General features: G+C 40.7%; 1 protein-coding gene across 3 annotated transcripts in view; it reads right to left on the bottom strand.

The window, feature by feature from the left end:
• The window catches only part of RILPL1 (Rab interacting lysosomal protein like 1), a 38,533-nt gene that overhangs the window by 9,288 nt on the left and 9,423 nt on the right, over positions 1–19,822 (bottom strand). For all 3 annotated transcript variants that reach the window (XM_033956474.1, XM_033956472.1, XM_033956473.1), the window contains exons 3-6: positions 17,014–17,132; positions 11,621–11,839; positions 6,550–6,722; positions 4,985–5,077 (exon numbers count right to left, since the gene is read on the bottom strand). In XM_033956474.1, the coding sequence (XP_033812365.1) occupies positions 4,985–5,077; positions 6,550–6,722; positions 11,621–11,839; positions 17,014–17,132 (604 nt within the window). The remainder of the gene's footprint in view (positions 1–4,984; positions 5,078–6,549; positions 6,723–11,620; positions 11,840–17,013; positions 17,133–19,822) is intronic.

Below are 19,822 nucleotides of genomic sequence, written 5' to 3'. Positions count from 1 at the left end.
ATGGTGATTTGTCTGTCCAGTTTAGCTGCTTTGGTGGCTATTAGGTTGTCATATAATTTTCCTCGTTTAACATTTTTGGTTGGTGTGTGTGTGAATAATGAGTGGGTTCTCCTGTGTCTGGTTGAGGTGGATTGGGTTAGTCGGTTATTCCAGTAGGTTGGGCTTTCTCCGTTAATAGCTTTGAAAAGTAGGCAGTAGAATTTGAAGTGTACTCTTGCTTGTATTGGGAGTCAGTGAGAGTCATAGTATGCTTCTGTGATGTGGTCATATTTTTTTCAATGAGTAGATGAGTCTTAGGGCTGTATTTTGTATAGTTTGTAATTGTTTTATCATGGTCGCTGTACATGGGAGGTATAGTATGTTGCAGTAGTCTATTAGTCCAAGAATAAGGGATTGTACCAAAAGTAGGAATTGTTTCCTGTCGAAGAATTTTCGGATTTGTCTTAGATTTCTTATGGTCACGAATGATGCTTTTATTACTTTGTTGATTTGTGGTTGCATGGTACAGTCTCTGTCAATAAGTACTCCCAGAAATTTTAGTGTGGGTTGAATAGGGTATGAGATCGAGTTTATTACTAGATTTGTTAAGGTTGGAGTTTTATTGTTTTCTAGTAGGGTGAAGTTTGTTTTGTCAGGGTTAAGTTTTAATTTGTGCTCTGTCATCCATGTTGCTACTGTTTTGAGTGTTCTGTGTATTGTGCTTGTCATAGTGGGTTCTGGGTGGTCGAAGGGGAGGAGAATAGTGATGTTATCTGCAAAGCCGTATGAGGTTATGCCATGTTTGTCTAGGTAGAAGCTGAGGGAGGCTATGTATATATTGAATTGTGTAGGTGATAGGGGTGATCCCTGGGGGAACTCTGCAGGGGTTGAATCATGGTTCTGATTTTTCTTGCTTTGTTTTAACCCTGTAGGTTCTGGATTGTAGGAAGCCTTTGAACCATGAAAGTACCTTGCCTGAGATTCCTATGGAATCTAGAGTTTGTAGGAGAATGTCGTGATCAACCAGGTCGAATGCTGCAGAGAGGTCTAGTTGTATGAGCAAGATTTTCTTGCCTGTACAGAGGTATTGTCTGGCAGTGTCCATTAGTGTTCCTAGTAGGGTCTCCGTGCTGTAGTTGGCTCTGAAGCCTGACTGTGTGGGGTGGAGTACATTGTGTTTATCTAGGTATGAGGTTAAGGTTTTGGCTACGAGGTCCTCCATCAGCTTGACATACAGTGGGATTGAAGCTATGGGTCTGTAGTTGGATGGTTGGTCCGTTGTTCCTTTGGGGTCTTTTAATATCGGAGTTATGATGATTTCGCTGCGTTCTTGTGGGAAATGACCCTCTAGTAGTAAAGATTGTAGTTGGATGGTTGGTCCGTTGGTCCTTTGGGGTCTTTTAATATCGGAGTTATGATGATTTCGCAGAGTTCTGGGAAATGACCCTCTAGTAGTAAAGATTGTATCCATTGTAGAAACAGGGAACGGAATAATATACTTGAGGTTTTCAGTAGGTATGGGGAGCAATGTTTGAGGTCACAGGCTGTGTGGCTGTATTTATTATATAGGTTGTTGAAGTCTGACCATTGTATGGGTGAGAAATGGGACCAGGTTCTATCTGCTGCGACTGGTTCTTTTTCTGTGGGGGGAAATGAGGTCTCTTTAAATATTCATAAATATAATTTAATAGTCTTAGCTATTACTTAGCTGTCCCTGTATTCAGACCACAATGAAAAGCTAAGTAATAGCTAAGACTATTAAATTATATTTATGAATATTTAAAGTTTAAAAATACTAATGAAATATATTTATTGATATTACAAATACTTTATATGAAATTTAAGAATAATCTGGATCCTATGACGATTCAACACATAAAGCTCTGTGTAATGAAATTATTGAACACAGAGTGATGTTTCTGAGGACCATAAAACTGTAAAAAGGTGTAATATTATAAAGGAAAATATAAGAGAATATCCCTTAATTCAAGTTCTGATTGAAATAACACCTCTATGATATACTAAAGTTGTCTAATATATGATATGTACACTTATATACATATTATACCATATTTCATTTTTCTTTTTACTGTTGTTTCTTTCCTGTAGAATTTTTTTTTGCTTTTCTGAAATTGCAGGATACCAAATCCTTGTGCCAATGCTGCACCACTTAAAAAGAATATGAGCAAATCAGCTTGCAGACTTGGGGCACTGATACTTTAGATCAATTTCTACAGCAGAGAGCATGGATCAAACGACCCTGTAATTCATCAAGATCTTTGTACTAAGTTTTCTGCCCATTCTGCCGGTTAAAAAAATATTCTTCAACTAAAGCAGCAAAAAGGGCAGGTTCAACAATATATGGGATTAGTTTTTAGGCTGCTAATATCTTAAGACAAAGTTTATCCAACTGTTTGTTGGTATTAGCTCCTGAAGGAATCACCTGCACCTCTGCATTCACAGATACACTTTAAGGAAGAAAAGGTAACAGAGATGGGATTTAATATACCACGTTTCTGAGGTTACAATTAGAGAATGACATGGAGAAAAAATTTGTCCCCATCTCTGCCCTGTCTCCATGAGCTTGGGCTCCATCCCCGCAAACATCCACACAAGTCTTGAATAGTTATGATTTTACACTGAACTTATTTTATTAAAGTATAAAAAGAAACAATATTCTGTACAATTGTCATTTTATAAATCACAAATAACACAGAACAAGGATCAACAAACTCCCTGTCTCCCCTCTCCTCCCCCTCACAAATATCACCTCCACTATTGAGAAAACTGGAGTCAAATTATTACAGAATGCTACATAGAAAAATCAAGCTAACAGAATACTTCAGTCACACATGGCAGGAATAGTGTTAAGGGAGAGCAACTAGGGCAGCTGACCCCTGGCCAGAGAGAAAGCCCTAAGCTAGCTGGAAGCTAAAGAAGCACATCCTGGGCTTTGCGGTCCCTAGTTATGTCTAACACCAGCTCTAGCAGGATACATATTTCAAATCCGATATATTCTAATCACAAAATAGAAAATAAAAAATTTTTTTTCTACCTTTTATTGTCTCGTCATTTTATTCTTCAAACCATGTTGGTCTCAGGTGCTGGTCTCTATTTTCTATTGTCTTCTCTTAACTCACCTGGCAAGGTCTCTTGACCATTTCACATTTCTACTTTCTCCATGCTCACCATCCATCTTCTATCTCTGTGTATGTATTGTTCCCCATGTTCTCCCTTCTCTATGTCTCCTATACGTTCTTTTCTAGTATTTCCCCTGTGCCCATCTCCCTGCCTCCATCATCTCTCCATTCTATAACCCCTCCCCCTGTGTATAGTATCGCTCCTCAATATCCACCCCTCCCCCTGTTCAGCATCTTCTTTCTGAGTTCTTATTCTCACCCATGTCTAGTCCACATACCCTCCCATGTCTAGCATTACCCCTCTGTGTCCATATACTATGCAGCATTCCCCTTTTGTCCCTGTTCCTATGCCCACCATCTCCCCTCTTTTTGTATATTTCCCTGTGTTCAGCTTCTCCCCTCTCTTACTCCTTTACACCAATGTGTGTCTCACACTCTTTCTTTCCTTCCTTCCTCCACTATGTTCAATATTTCACTCACTCTTCCTTCATTCCTTTGGGCTTTTCTTTTTCCCTTTCCTTCTCTCTCTTCTTCCCTGCAGTCTTGTATAGCCCCGATAATGACTGCCCCAAATCTGTTGGTTGGGCTGAGAACTTTTCAGCAGCCCCTCGTACCTGTCTAAGATATGTAAATTGCTTTGATTACAACCACACAGAAAAAGCAGCATATTAAGCCTCATCCCCTTTACCCTATATGTGTCCTTATGATGGACTGTGTGGTGTTATATTATGTAAACTGGATTTTGCAACTTATGTTCTTTTTTGTGAATGTCTTGTTTTACTCTTTTCTATTATATTAGATCATTTTTGGCTAGCAGTATAACAAATAAAGATGAAATTTGAAATTTAAATGTGAATATTCATGAGATGGATATGTTTGTACTGCCTCCACTGAAAGCAGGTTTCTCTTATACATTATCTATCCGTCACACCAAGAATAGTGAATAAACAAAGTCAGAAACTGTGAAACTAGCTGAGTACAAAAGTTCTTCATGCAATGAGAAACGGGTGAGTTTCACTTTAATACACTGAACCCAAAGGAATAGACATGAAAATTCACAATAGCTTAGCAAGTTTCACTTCCTAGGTAGAAAGTAAAAGCACTTCGGAGAGCAGAAATTTGCTGTTAGTTCTTACTAACCCTAAAAGGTACTGTGTCTGAATTCAAAAGGGCCTGGGATAGGCAGGTGGGATCTCTCGGAGAGAGAAAGAGATAATGGGTACTGCGGATGGGCAGACTAGATGGGCCATTTGGCCTTTATCTGCCATCATGTTTCTATGTTAATTAAAGAACTGAATATGAATTCTAAGAATTGGAAAATCATTGTGAAAGTTAGCAAGATTTAAAAAATTATTATTATAGGAGGAGGAGGATCAAAAACATTTAAGGACTGGAAGGGGTGCGGCCAAAGGTTATGCAGAGCAACAATATACTGCCCAAATACCCCACAAACAGATACAGTTTCATCTGCTCATCTCTGTGCTGTGGCCAGGCAGCTGAATATTGTCCCTAGGGAGCTGGTGTGTAAAGCCCTCTCATTTTTTTCCTGAATTCTTTTACTTCAAAATGGCAGATGGTACAGAGTTTATTTTATAAAGAGCATTACACAGATTTTGGCTCAAATTGATGTACTAACTAGAGGGTGTTATTCTGTGACTGAGCTTTTGGATTCAAGATTCCTGCTTCAAAATTGCATTCTTCCCATCCACAATGAAAGGGGAATTAAGACTTCTGATCTCTAAGGTTCTGAGATCCTGTAGGCATCAGGTAAAAAGACGGCTTCTCATATTCGATGTACGAGAAGTATTACTCTGAAAACCAAGCTACATACATCTACAGTATTTTTACATGGCACCATTACTTACAGTCGCTTGATTCCAGACTCCTGCTGGGTGGGAGTTTTGGGTTGAATTATTGATGGAGGCTGTGTAGTCTTGTTTTCATCCTCTGTTTCCTCACTAAAAACAGAAACACCTCTAGTCATATTTGCCTTACTCTTTGCCTCTCTTAAACCTTCTAGAACATAGGAGCCAACTTTCCAAAATGATTGAAGGTGCTAAAGGCATTAGAAATTACCCTTTCCTAAACACATCAAGGATGAGGCTTTGCCAGGGGCGGGGGGGGGGGAGGCTAGAGGCAGAATGGTATTTTTTAAGTAAAACCAAAACAAAACAATGGATAGATCCTGACCATAGAGTTTTCCAGATTGCAATATCTAATATAATAAAACGCTAGGCCGCACATGCGCACTTCCTAAGTGTGCGCCGGTTTTCCGTGAGCTGTAGCGACACATAGGAAGTGCACATGCGCGGCTTACGATCTGTCCTGCTCCCTGTTGAAAGACATGCGCACTCGCGCCGCGTGTTCACGCATCACAAAAGCTTCCCTGCTCTCCACTTCACAATACGGCCCTACCGGCCGAAGCGCGAGCGAGCTGCGGAAGTAGTGGTGGTGGTGGGCGCCCTCTGGTATCAGTTTGACGTTAGGATGGTGGGGTGGGGAGGCCTGCGGAGCCCAGCAACTTTCCGCTGCCCGGGACCCGAGTCATTTGCCGCCTCCCCCTTCCCTTCCCGCGGGCCCGACTGGCGATTTAAGCAGTGTGTGCAACAGTCTTCACACGCTGCTTCGGGCCCTTCTACTGCCCTGATTTGCTCTGGACGTGCCAGAGTAAATCAGGGCAGTAGAAGGACCCGAAGCAGCGTGTGAAGACTGCGGCACACGCTGCTTGAATCGCCATGTGTAGTCGGGCCCAAGGGAAGGGGGGGGCGGCAAAGGACTCGGGCCCGCGTTTGTAGTCACAACTGTGGGAAGGGAAAGGGGGTAGAGGAAACGCTAATGCTGCTGCACAGGGAACTGGTGTGTGGGGAGGGAAATGGAGGGGGGAGGGAATGCTGCTTTGGACACACAGACAGAGGGACGAAGGGAGACAGAAAGAAAAGAAGAAAGACACAGGGGCAGGGAGATATACAGAAAGACAAACAGACAAAGGGGGCCAGGGACAGAGACAGACAGAAAGAAAGACAGCGGGAGTCGCGTCAGGAGGGGTGCGGGATGGTAGTGGACAGCCAAGGAAAAAGAAAGAAAGACAGAAATACAGAAAGCGGCTAAGGAGAGAGAGAGAGAGAAAGAAATAAAGACACACACACACACACACATATATTCTAGCACCCGTTAATGTAACGGGCTATAAGACTAGTCCATCTCATAATATATAGAATATCTAACCATATAAGAAACTTTTTTTCCATTGCCCTCCAGAGAATAACAGAGAGCACAAGCACAGATGGTATCTGCTTTCTTCACTGAAAATGACACACTGAAAATACAATGCACCCGATGTGTTTTTGAAAGACATAGCCAAAGAGAAGTCAACTACATAAGAAAAAGGAGACTGTATGACTCTTGGATGGGGACAAGAGCAGGGCTGTACCTTTTATAGTAAGCAATCTCCTCCTGTAACAGAAAGACTTTAGCTTTCAACTCGTTCCTCTCATGTAGGACGTCCCGGAGCTCTTGCAATGTAAACCTTGGGCGATTTGGATCTGTCAAATCCAGAGCTAATCTCTCAGAATCAGGAGCAGAGTCTTCAGTGTTTGGCTCGGTCTGCAGGGGAGAAACATACTCCGATCAAAACAAAATAGCATGTGGCTGTTATGACTGCAGAAGCTTTTATTTGTTGAAGGGATGGGGGGTTAACTTTAGAGAAGGGTTCCCAATCCACTACTACTACTACTACTATTTATAATATCTATAGCACTGAAAGGTATATGAAGCGCTGTATATTTAACATACAATACACAGTCCCTTCTCAGAAGAGCTTACAATCTAATTTTGACAGACAGGACATCTCAGGTTTGGAGAGATTATAGTAGAGGAAATGATACAGTGGGTATCTGACAGCAGTGAGTGAGAGTTAAGAGTTGAAAGCAGTTTCAAAAAAGTGGGCTTTTAGCTTGGATATGAATACTGCTAGGGACGGAGCATGACGTATTGGAACATACCCAGCCAGTCAGGTTTTCAGAATATCTACCCTGAATATGCACGAGATGAATTCTTACAATGAAATACAATATAATCACCTATCACTCTTAATGATAATGCCAAGCTCAAATCATTCAAAAATGCATCGTCATAAAATAAATTGATCTATCTAATAACTGTTCAATATGATGTTTGCAAGATCTTCAGTGCTCACTAACCTTCTTCCAAACCTCATCTGCACCCTATCCGATCTGCGCATCGGAAATGGATAGGACACGAATAGGATAGATTTTGGTACTTTAGTGAATCCTGCCCATTGACCTTTGTCTTATCTAATGTTCCATGAGGCCCATGCTGCAAAGGAGAGAAGTGGGGAGGCCCTTAGGGGGGTGGCAAACTGGATAGCTGGCATGTCTCCTGCCTCACAGCCTGCAACCAACATATTTGAGAAAATGAGATTATATGAGAGCTGGAGAGGATGAAAAGGTGAAACAAGGTGCCTTAACTTGGTGAGCCAGAAATGGCTTCTTTCAGTCAGGGGAGAAGTTTCCTACCCTGACAGCTTAAGATATGCTTAACTGCAGCCGTTGCGGTGTGTTTCCGGCGCTCCGCTATTGAGCCGCAAGCACGCTGTAGCTACTACCGTAACGACGCCTAAACGGAACAGTATAATCAAACCAGAATTGCTATGATTCATGGTGTAGCACAGCAGTTAGAATGAAGGTTAGCGTGTGAGCCTGGTCTGGGTTCAACTCCCTCATGTACTTCAGCTGACACAATACTCATTTTAATAAAAATTACAAGCTACAGACCAATATTGCAATATGTATGCAATAATCAAATTTAATTTTCATCTCAAACAGCACAACATTAGCAATAAATTCCAAAAGTGGACTTTGCAATTGATAAAAACAGCAGCATTTGACTCCATGTTACATTTATTCAAGCATACTTGAGATTCTGGCTTTTGGGACAATGAAAGCAGTGCTTTAAGCCATTGAGCTACCAGTCTTTTGTCTCAGCTAACTGTGATATGATAGCTAAGCAGATACCTTTGCAGATCACTAAGCTATGATATGACAGGAGAGTCAGAGAAACTGGAGTGGAAAGTGGTGTAGCTCAATGAGTAAAAGCTCTGTGCTGATCTTGCAGAGGTTGTGAGTTCAACTCCCAGCCCATCTTTTACTTGTGGCATTGTATCTTGCAGGTGCACCTTGATGATCTCACAATGAGGTCAGCAATGAACTAGAAGACACAATCAGGTCTGTTATGTGTTTTATTCTGTTTTTAAGCTTTGCCAAATGAAGTTATGGGCTTTCTTTGCTTTGAAGAATGAGATGATTGCAGCAATTAGTGAGAAAGAAAGTGTTCAATTGAGCAAGAAACCCTAAAGCTGTGATTTTGATTTTCATGTGCTGTAATTAGCTAATAACATTGACTCTTTAGGCAGTTTTAAATTCAATATGCCTGTATGGATGTGTCCTGTTTATGTGCTGGCTGAATTACAGAATAAAATCAGTGAACTATATTTAGAAGATCACTTTGGAAATGTCCAAAATCTGCCCAAATCCTATTCAGAGAAACATCTATCTAAAGCCCAAACAAAGCTCAACGGATGACCTACAGAGATGCCTAAATAAATCTATGCTACTAATGTCTTTCTGAAACCCAAACCACATCTATCTAAAGCTCAAACAACGCTCAAACAGCTATTCTTTACACTGCTTCAAGGAGCTAATTTTCCAATTGCTATACAGCTTCCTATGTAGCACAGAGCTTAAACTTACATCCATCTACACTGATGTTCGTAGTTCAACTCCCAGTTAGTACCTCTCACTGAAAATGAAATATTATAAATATCTTTTTAAAGATGGCATACTGTGTTGCTTTTTTTTTGTTTTTATTATGTTAAAGCTTACAATCCTCAGCCTCAATATATAAGGGATTACAAACCTTATATACTTAAACCTTTTTCAATTGCAAAATCTCTCACATGATCCTCAGCGAGGCCACCTCCCCACACAATAAATCTTCATTGTAGGTGGCTTTACACCTCCTCTCATCATCAGATCCTTATATTTTCTTAATTTTCTTAAACTTTTTTTGTGTGCTTGTATTCTTTATAATTTTTTATATAATTTAATGTTTAAATACTTAACTAGTTCATAAATAGTGGCTAAAATAAAGTTACTTAGCTTTAGATCAGCTCAATTTCTGGTCTTAGTTCATAGAACGGGGGATAACCGACATGTTTCACCCATGTGTTCCGATACGGTTTTTTTCAAGGTTATCTCTCCCAATAAATATCACTCCATTCCAAACAGACCATTGGGTGCCTTTGAGTCTAATTTATTGAAAGCTTACAATCCTGACATAATGAAGAAAAAAAATACGACAGGGCAGTAAGATCAAGCTTGTGTTGTCTCCTGGCATCTATCCTAGCAGAATTAACTGCCTATACAAAACAGTATAATAAAACCAGAATTGCTATTCTTGTATGGCTCGTTGTCTAACACAGCGTGTTAGCATGTCACATTTTTTCAAGATTCACTCTGATGTTCTCAGTTGAAGTCCCAATGAAAATAATATATTATAAATATCCTTTTAAAGATGGTAAACTGTGTTTATATTATGTTAAAGCTTACAATCCTGAAATAATGGAACAGAATCGGTAAAACACATTTTTACATATAACTAAATACATTGTAGGGACGTCCACCTGGCGTCTAGAAGTGAAAAAAAATTTTTTGGGAGATGCGTATCTGACGCTCCAAGGATGTTTAAACACACCTAAAGTTAGGCGCAGTTTGCAGAATCGGGGTCCATATGTCCAAATTTAAAAAAAAAAAAAAAAATTTGTTTCTAGATGTATGCCTTTTGAAAATAGACATTTTCTAACTGCCAACTTTGGACAACTAGTGCCATATGTCCAAATCGGACTTAAGACGTATGTTTTGAAATGCCCCTCCACTTCTGTTTTCTGAGCCAGTTAATTTTCAAAGAGGCTGATTTAATTCTCAAACTTAGGAGCCTAAATTTTTTGAATACCAGCTTCAACATTTACATCTTTCAGAGCAATGTCTCCGGGGGGGGGGGGGGGGGGGCTGAGTTTTGCACACCCATGACAGTGATGAACCTTACCCCCTAAGCCAGGACATGTGGACTATGATCTCAGTCTTGAAAAGTTGCGAAGAAGCTCAATCAGAGCAATCCATGTGATCACAGGAAGGGTAAAAAATACTGGCCAGCCAAATGTGTTACCAAAGGTCTAGCTACAAACCAGCTTGTTTCCAAATTTAGTAAATGAAAGACTGCCAACTTGTCACAGTGGATATGTGCCAGCTGTCTAGTTCAGAAACACAGAAAATCAACCCACAGTATCTACAGGGAGGAAAATGTAAACACCCAAGCAGACACAGTAAAATGTAAGCGTAGCTGAGAGAAAGAATGTCCATTGTTTAGAACTGACATTTCGTTCATTTTCTACGCCCACAAGACATTTGATTTTAGTTAAAGCCCAGCTACTTTTGTTTAGGAAGCGTGAGAAATAGAAGGCAAGCCTCAAACCACAGAACAGCTTTCAGATAAGTTATAGTATAACAATTTGGTATGTAAGACATTACATACTTTGTTGGGTAAAAGCATTAAGGCATCTGAATAATGGTACTTCACAGTGGTGAACAGAGATAAGAAAAATCCAGTCCTTCCAGTTGTGATATAACTCATTTGGATGAATGCCAAAAAATAACACTCGGCAAAGAAGTCCTTTCTCTCTCATGTGCTAGAGCTCTGCACTACACATCAAGGTAACTCTATAACCCAGGCACTCGCATTTAAACATGTGTGTTACAATTCTCAGAAAACACAAAAAGTGGCAGAAATACACAGTGGATACAACCAAATATAAAAAGCTGATGATCCAAAAATTTGTATTGTGAAACCTTGTGATGTACAATAGTTGGGGGGTATGGACTTGACATGGGCCTTGCTTCGGCATAGTGGTATTTGTTAGGAGTCCAATAATCAACCAATGAAGGGTAATAAAGCCAAAAAAATTATAAAAACAATTTTAAAAAAAAAATATTATTTTGGACGTCCTTTTCGAAAATGACCCTCCAAATCTCTGCAGTGGCTGTGGAAATGACCCTCAAAGAGGCTATCTCACAGTGCTTGTTTAACTGGGCACTGGATGATAGAAAGACCAGCACCTGGTTAACTTGCTGCACAAAGTTAGCATGGCTGGTTTGATGTCCTAACCTTATGTGGTTACTTAGCTAGTTAGTGGACTGACTATCACTGCTAACTGGCTAAGTAGATGCTCGACTCTTGACCAGGCCCTAAATAGCAGGTTAGCTGAGATATTCACCTGCACTAACCAGGTATATGTCATTGAATATACCTGGATATGTGATTTAAATAGCCAAGAGCCTCTCCTGCCCATTTAAATAGCTTTGACTATCTACCCTTCCATTCCCATACCTTCCTTCCTCATGTTTCCTACTGCCATAAACGGCCCTTACCTCGATTTCCCCTCCATCCGGGCCTTGCTCTCCCTGCAGTTTTTCCCGCAGCTTGCCATATTCTGCCCTTAACTTCCCAAACTCCTGCTCTTTGGCCTGTAGATAAGTTTCCAGTTCCACCTTCTGCTCAATGAGAGCTTTTCCCTGTGCTTCTACCACAGTGACCCTGTGCCGCAGGTCCTGATTAATCTTTATGAACCGGTTCTGCTGTTGCTGCAGCTAGAAGAGGACACAAAAGCAGATGTTGGTTATGAGTAGTCAAGAGGCTTTGCTTGCCATCGGCATTAACATTTTCATTTCAGAAAGGCATCAAGTTTCAAGTTTATTTAAAAATTTTATAAACCGCCCAATCGGCCTTCTAGGCGATGAATATTATGTTGAAAACATATATGGAATAACTATACATCCTTTAAAACAATAATCATTATTAAAAACAATACAAAAACAAACAGAAACAAAAAAGGGAAGAAGGGCAGAACTACAATTTATCAAGTAAGAAAGAGAACATATAGGGAAAAAACAAAAGGGAGGGTGTCTAAAAGTAGCCGATGGCAAGTTTAACAACATTAGTAAATACAATACATTCATCCAAACATCAAAATAACACAAATAATATTGCAAATGACAAATCAGAATAATATCATGAGTTAAGAAAGAAACTCTAAGCAAAAAGAAAAATGTGCTCGTTTTGACCCTGATTCTATAGAGTCTACCTAAAGTTGGACACTGATATAGGCTCCGGTTCTATAAAACTTAAGTGCCCATTATAGAATCACTCTTAGGTCACGCTCAGCGTCCCCAATTTATGCCAGGGGTTTCTTCACCTGGTGCCAACATCAGGGCCTAACATCTGATTCACAAAGAGGTGCGTAACTCAAAAACACACCCACAATTTGCCTCTAACCATGCCCATTTTTAGTGTAGGTGTTTTGGGCTAGGTGCCTACTTTATTTAGAATCAAGATTTTCAAATTAGGCGCCTAACTTTCAATTAAGTCCAATTGAGAGGTGTTGAATGCCAATATCCGCACTGATTAAGCCTATTGCTCAATCAGGCGCCCATAGCGGCGCCTGACTTTTAAGTTGATTTTATAGAATCAGGTTCTTGATTTTATAAAGGCAACATAGGCACCTAAGTGCCTTTCAGGAACTTGGGTAGATGTCAGAAATGTCTTGTCTCACGGGGGTCAGTTTTTATCACTGCTGTGAGTTAATATTAACATCCCTAATTAGACTTCTTTCTCTCTTTTTTCCTTGCAGTTTATTAATTTCCTCTGCACAAAGCTTGGGATGATTTATTTTACACACATTTACCGTATTTTGCGGTCTGTAAGATGCACCTGCCCATTCTGGGGATGATGACTATCATAGTGAACATAAGAATTGCCACTACTGGGTCAGACCAGTGGTCCATCGTGCCCAGCAGTCCGCTCACGCGGGGGCCCCCAGGTCAAAGACCAGTGATCTAAATGAGTCCAGCCTCACCTGCTTACGTTCCAGTTTAGTAGGAACTTGTCCAACTTTGTCTTGAATCCCTGGAGGGTGTTTTCCCCTACAACAGACTCCGGAAGAGCGTTCCAGTTTTCTACCACTCTCTGGGTGAAGAAGAACTTCCTTACATTTGTACGGAATCTATCCCCTTTCAACTTTAGAGAGTGCCCTCTCGTTCTCCCTACCTTGGAGAGGGTGAACAATCTGTCTTTATCTGCTAAGTCTATTCCCTTCAGTATTTTGAATGTTTCGATCATGTCCCCTCTCAGTCTCCTCTTTTCAAGTGAGAAGAGGCCCAGTTTCTCTAATCTCTCACTGTATGGCAAGTCCTCCAGCCCCTTAACCATTTTAGTTGCTCTTCTCTGGACCCTTTCGAGTAGTACCGTGTCCTTCGTCATGCATGGCGACCAGTGCTGGATGCAGTCCTCCAGGTGAGGATGCACCATGGCCTGGTACAGCAGCATGATGACCTTCTCCGATCTGTTCGTGATCCCCTTCTTAATCATTCCTAGCATTCTGTTCGCCATTTTCGCTGCCACCGCACATTGCGTGGACAGCTTCATCGACTTCTCGATCAGAACACTAAAGTCTCTTTCCTGGGAGGTCTCTCCAAGTACCGCCCCAAACATCCTGTATTCGTGCATGAGATTTTTGTTACCAACATGCATCACTTTACACTTATCCATGTTGAACCTCATTTGCCATGTCGATGCCCATTTCTCGAGCTTGTTTATGTCACGTTGCAGATCTTCGCAATCCCTCTGTGTCTTTCACTACTCTGAATAACTTTGTATCGTCCGCAAATTTAATCACCTTACTCATCTTACCAATGTCCAGATCGTTTATATCATATTGCGGTCTGTTGATTTTCTGAATATAGTGGTTTTAAACTGACCATCAGCTACAGTTATCCTGAGATCCAAAAAATCAAGTGGTTTGGCCATAGAGCGAAGGACATTAGATTTCTAGTGTTGATTCAAGTTCATCTACCCGGGGGGGGGGGGGGAAACATATTGGAGGTTTTGCTGAGGAAAGAACAGCGGCTTATTTATCAATGGAGAACAACTGAACCAATTGGGTTAAATAAAGAGGTAGAGTGGTTTGCTCTGTGAGTCCGTTTTTGCTAGGTTTTCATTGGATAGGTGTGGAGCAGTTTATGAGCATAACGGCGGGTAGTTCAAACTTGCTCTTAGTATGTTTCTTTCCTTTTGATCAGAAGGTGAGATTTCTAAGCCTGCGTTGCAGTTGCTTTATGATAAATACATAGGATAACAGGTATTGATAAAGTTGGTAGTAACAAAATGAATAGGTATGATTGTTAAGGTGGTGAAATGGTATTTTTATTATAGATACATGATGTATGAAAACCTGAAGCGGCTTCAGCTCCTGAGGACGCCTATATGGTGAAACGCAAGATTGTGTTGGGCTGGCTGAAAATTATTTTGAATTCAAAGTGACACGATTTTATGATCATCACAGGAGTTAAGTCCATGTAACATGAGATTAACAGCGATACTTTTATAGACTGGACTTGGAAAGATTGGACATTGAGCGACTGATGGTTCAGGTTTTCTAAGCGGCAGTATAATGAAATGTATGTTTTGTAAGAGTGGGGAATAAGCATATTTATAAAATATAAAAATATATTTATGGTAACAATGGGAAAGATTCAATACGTAGACTTGATAATTTAATTAATTATAGGAGTTAGCTTCTTCTGGTTTTATGGCGAGTTACAACTTAGGTATTGTGGAAGCTTTTTATATATAATGTCCTAAGAGTATATTGATTCCTTTTCTATTAGTGAGACTGCTACAGAAACAAATGCTTAAAAATTTGTTTCCACTGAAGTGCAGCATAATTATGCTCTAGATATTTCTCCCACCAAAAGATATGACGGTTGCCCTGGGTTTCTTTCAATAAAATTGCCTCTCCCTGTGCCAGTGCATATGGAGAGGCAGTATTGTTTCCTCTAATTCCCGGTTCATAGACAAAACCACTGAAGACAAAGGCGCGCGCCGACAACTGAGCACAAGACGGAAGCGCGCGCTGAAGAAAAAGAGTGTTTTTAGGGGCTCCAATGGGGGTTTTGTTGGGGAACCCCCCCCCACTTTACTTAATACAGATCGCGGCGGCGTTGTGGGGGGTTGTAACCGCCCTCATTATACTGGAAACGTAACTGTTTCCCTGTTTTTTAGGGAAAAAGTGAAGTTTTCAGTAAAATATGGGGGGTTACAACCCCCCACAACGCCCCGACAACGCGGCGCGATCTGTATAAAGTAAAGTGGGGGTACCCCCCACACACCCCCGTCGGAGCCCTTTAAAACAGTCATTTTCTTCTGCGCACGCCTCCGCATTACACTCAGTTGTCTGCGTGCGCCTTTGTCCCAGCGCGCTTTTGACCTGACACCCTAATTCCCCCTTCCCTCTATATCTCATAAAATATCAAGGCTGGTTATAGTGAAAGAGGTCCTTATATTTATTTATTAAAAAATGTATATTCCACATATCCAACAATTCTATGCAGATTACAAAATAACAAAATTACAAAATTGCATTTAATTTTCAAATCGTTCAGGCTTAAACAAAAAACTTACAAAATGTCAGCACAAGTAATGATAATAATAATAGCCATAAGCAATACATTGGGTTCCTTTTATCAAGGCGCGCTATGGGGGTTAGCGAGTTGGACATTTCATCACGCACTAACCCCCGTGGCAAGCCAAAAAACTAACGCCTTATCAATGGAGGCGTTAGCGACTAGCGCGGCAGGTGGTTTAACGCGCAGTATTCCGCGCGTTAAACCCTACCGCGCCTTGATAAAAGGACCCCATTATTTGGAAAGAAACATAAGCAATACAAAAGGGTTTTTCTGGCCGATGGTAGAAGCTCCCCTTCATAACTCCAGTGCAAATTTTGCCCTGTGGCTTCTGAGGCCTTTTGCTTGGTTTCTGCAGTAAGTTCAGTAATCGAGTGTCTGTGATTAGGGGTTTGGCAGCAGTGCATATATGCTCCCAGCATAATTGTATAACTGGAGGTAGATTCGTTTGAAATTAAAATAACATACATAATAAAAATCACAAAAACATAACAAAGGCAAAAAAACACATCAATGCACCAAAACATAAAACACCAATTCAACAAGCCCCAGAACCCCATGCTTTCCCCAAAAAACATCACCTTCAGCACTGAAAAAAGGAAAAGATTTACGACAAAGACTGAACAAACAGCATCTAAAAGAGTCATTTCAGACTTATAAGTGCGCACAAACAACACAGTCTTTAACCCCTTCTTAAACTGCAACACGCTTGTACCATATTCGTTGACTAATGTTTCAAAGGGTATTATCTCCCCTCCCATATTTGATTCGGCGTGCATAGCGATTACTTTGCCCAGTGAAGACAGGTCCTATACTGCGCATTAGGTGGAAAATCTGAGAGATAAAAAATCAGGGTAAAAAGGAAATATTTCCTATCTGGAAATAATTTATGACACTGTGCTATGCTAATGGTGTTCTCATAAAGACATTAACCTCAGTCTGTCTATGGGAAGCCATCTAGTAAGCTTGGAGGGCAGCAGAAAAGGTGTTCTGCCCCCCAACACATATACAGGTATGTACACAAAATCTCTTACAGTTGTGCACACAACTGCTGTATGTGTTGTTGAGATTTGGATGTTTTTTGGTTTTTTTTTTTAATCTGCAGCCATGTCTCTGAAAACTGTTTTCTTAACAGCCAGTGAATTTTCTTTGAGGGATGTATACAGGGCACCACCAATTCCTTTTGTCTTATTGGATTATATTTTTGGTAGTTTTTTAATAGAGTTTTTGGATTGCTTTCTGAAAACTGTGCCCCATTCCAAACTAACTGATGTGAGCAGGGAAGGGGAAAAAAGATCACTTACTGCCTCTATGTCTTCGTTTTTAAGACCCAGTTCTCGGTCTTTTGCTCGGATCTCATCCCTTTGTTTGTCCACCACTTCTTTCAGCTTCTTCATGACTTGTCTCTCTCGCTCCGACATACCTAGGACAAGATAAAGAAAAAGTCTCAAATGTGAATCCCATCACCTGACACCTCCGACATCGGTGGAAAATCATCAAGTCCTTAGTGCTCTCTTCTTACAAGTCCGGCTAGTTGGCATCGGCCTTCAAGCCTGACTTTCACCTTCCTCTTGTAATTCAAGTGATGCATTGGTCTTAATATTAAACCTCAGCAGACATCCCATCTCCTAATTTGCCCTACTGTCCTTTGCTACCAAGGGCTAGTGTTAAACATGTGTGGGAGTGTGTGGCGCAGTGGTTAGAGCTACAGCCTCAGCACCCTGAGGTTGTGGGTTCAAATCCCACACTGCTCCCTGTGACCCTGGGTAAGTCATTTAATCCCCTCAGGTACATTAGACAGAGTGTGAGCCCACCGGGACAGACAGAGAAAAATGCTTGAGTACCTGCATGTAAACCACTTAAGCCAGGGGTGGGCAACTCCGGTCCTCGAGGGCCAGAATCCAGTTGGGTTTTCAGAATTTCCCCAATGAATATGTATAGAAAGCAGTGTAGACTCTAATGCTATTACTAGACACCCAGACCCTCAGAAATGCCACTGAGATACTCAAATATGTTTCATAGTATCTGGCTTTATGGAGGGGTCTCCGATCTTCTGTTTTGAATAAGGAAGTAAGAACGGTATATAGGGGAGTGCTCTAGTAATACAGTCTTTGAAAAATATTCCCCCCGGACGTCTGATGGTATCGTCTTAGTGATGTCATGCACAGCTGACCGGGAGGTATTTAGAAGAGCGAGATATACGCCACGGCCATCTTGATAACAGGAACTTGGTGGTCGCGACGTGGAAGATAAGCTTCACATAGGTGAGAATCATATGTGAGAGTTCTTTGATCTACATTGGCATGATAAGGTTATGTTGAATAGGTCGATTAGAAACGATAAATTTTATAAATCTTATTAATTACAAGGTTTTCCTTCATTGTAGGGATAGCAACCCTGAAGAAACCCTCAGGGTGAAACATGTCGGCTTTGATATCCCTATGGATTTGACCACTTTAAGCTAAGTATTATTTATAAAAAAAACATTAAGCACAAAATATATTTATTATGCATTATTTATTGTTTTGAAAGACTTAACCACAATCTAAGAAAACAGCATAAGCTGTTATAAGAGACCCGGTGAGGATTAAATGCATAAAGCCAGTTACTATGAAACATATTTGAATATCTCGGTGGCATTTCTGAGGGTCTGGGTGACTAGTAATATTGTGATGAGAGTTAGGAGGTAGCCAATACTGGACTAATCTGGAAGCATTAGAGTCTATACTTTCTCATCATTATTGAGATACGCTATCGTACAATTCATTATTGAAAGCAGTGTATGCACATAGATCTCATGGATATCTTGCCTACTTTCACCAAAGGCGAGATGCGAACCTACAACCTCCCAAACAAGAGGCAACAACGATTCCCTCAGGCCACAGGCACACTAGAGCAAGCATTTCATTTGGCAAGTCAGTCAAGCAATGCTGGGGATCAATTTAAGACATCTCAGCTCCATTGCAGGCATTCAACTACACCTGAAACTGTGACGGCGCTCTTTAATGATCGGTCTGCGCTTCCCTCTGGTAACAAATGTAAAAAAATAAAAATATTTATTAGGAAGACATTTACTTTGGCTAGGAAGTAGAGAATGACATGGGGACAAATTTGTCCCTGTGGGATCTATCTCCATTCCCGTCCCTGTAAGCTCTGTCCTAATTTCACAAGCCTTGAACACTTATGATTTTAAAGTGTTCGAGGCTTGTGCATCTGAGGACAGAGCTTGCAGGGACAGGACAGGGATGGAGATAGATCCCAAGGGGACAAATTACATTACATTAGTGATTTCTATTCCGCCAATACCTTGCGGTTCAAGGCGGATTAAATAAAGGTTTTTCAAGAGGTTACAAGAATTGTGACATAGCATAAGAGATGTCATAAGAGTTACATAAGAAATTACCAAAGAGTTGTCGAGATCTTAAGGTGATAAATGAGGTTAATTAGAAGCATATTAGAATTTGTTGGGTAATTAGAAGCTTATTAGAGTATATTATGGGTATAGAGTGGGCAGGTGGGGTTTGGGTAGGAACTGGTCGTGTTAAATAGGTTTTATGTATTTTTTGAAGAGTAGGGTTTTAGTTTCTTTCTTGAAAGTTTTGTAGCCTGTGGTCGATGACAACAGAATGGTGATTTGTCTGTCCAGTTTAGCTGCTTTGGTGGCTCTTAGGTTGTCATATAGTTTTTTTTTGTCTCCATGTCATTCTCCACTGGAAGGTGTATCCTTGAAAACTAGAGATTAGTAGAGCTATGGGGCATGTCCCCTTCTGATCTGATGACCCTGGAAACATTTTCAGTAGGTAGCAGACTTGGACTCTTTGCTCATAAAGCTCTGAGGATGGCGATAGATATGTAAATTCATGCAGCTACGAACACTGTGGTATACTAAACAAAAAGGGATTTAGAGTGATCACGTCAGGCTGCTGTTATTAGTTGCAGGGAGGGAGAAGGTGAACGTGTTATAGTTAACGTTCTGATTTTAGGTTTTTACCAGCGAACTTCAATAAATCATTCCTGATGCAAAATAAAACAAAAGAAAAAAAAAACTCGCTGTCCCTTCCCCTGGCTTGTCCTGAACGCTCCACTCAGTTTTGTGCTTTTTCTGTACTGATG

Source organism: Geotrypetes seraphini, chromosome 8 (genome assembly GCF_902459505.1).
Source record: "Geotrypetes seraphini chromosome 8, aGeoSer1.1, whole genome shotgun sequence".
Classification (NCBI taxonomy): Eukaryota; Metazoa; Chordata; class Amphibia; order Gymnophiona; family Dermophiidae; genus Geotrypetes; species Geotrypetes seraphini.
The sequence above is the reverse complement of the archived record's forward strand: the minus strand, read 5'-3'. Positions and strand labels throughout refer to the sequence as shown.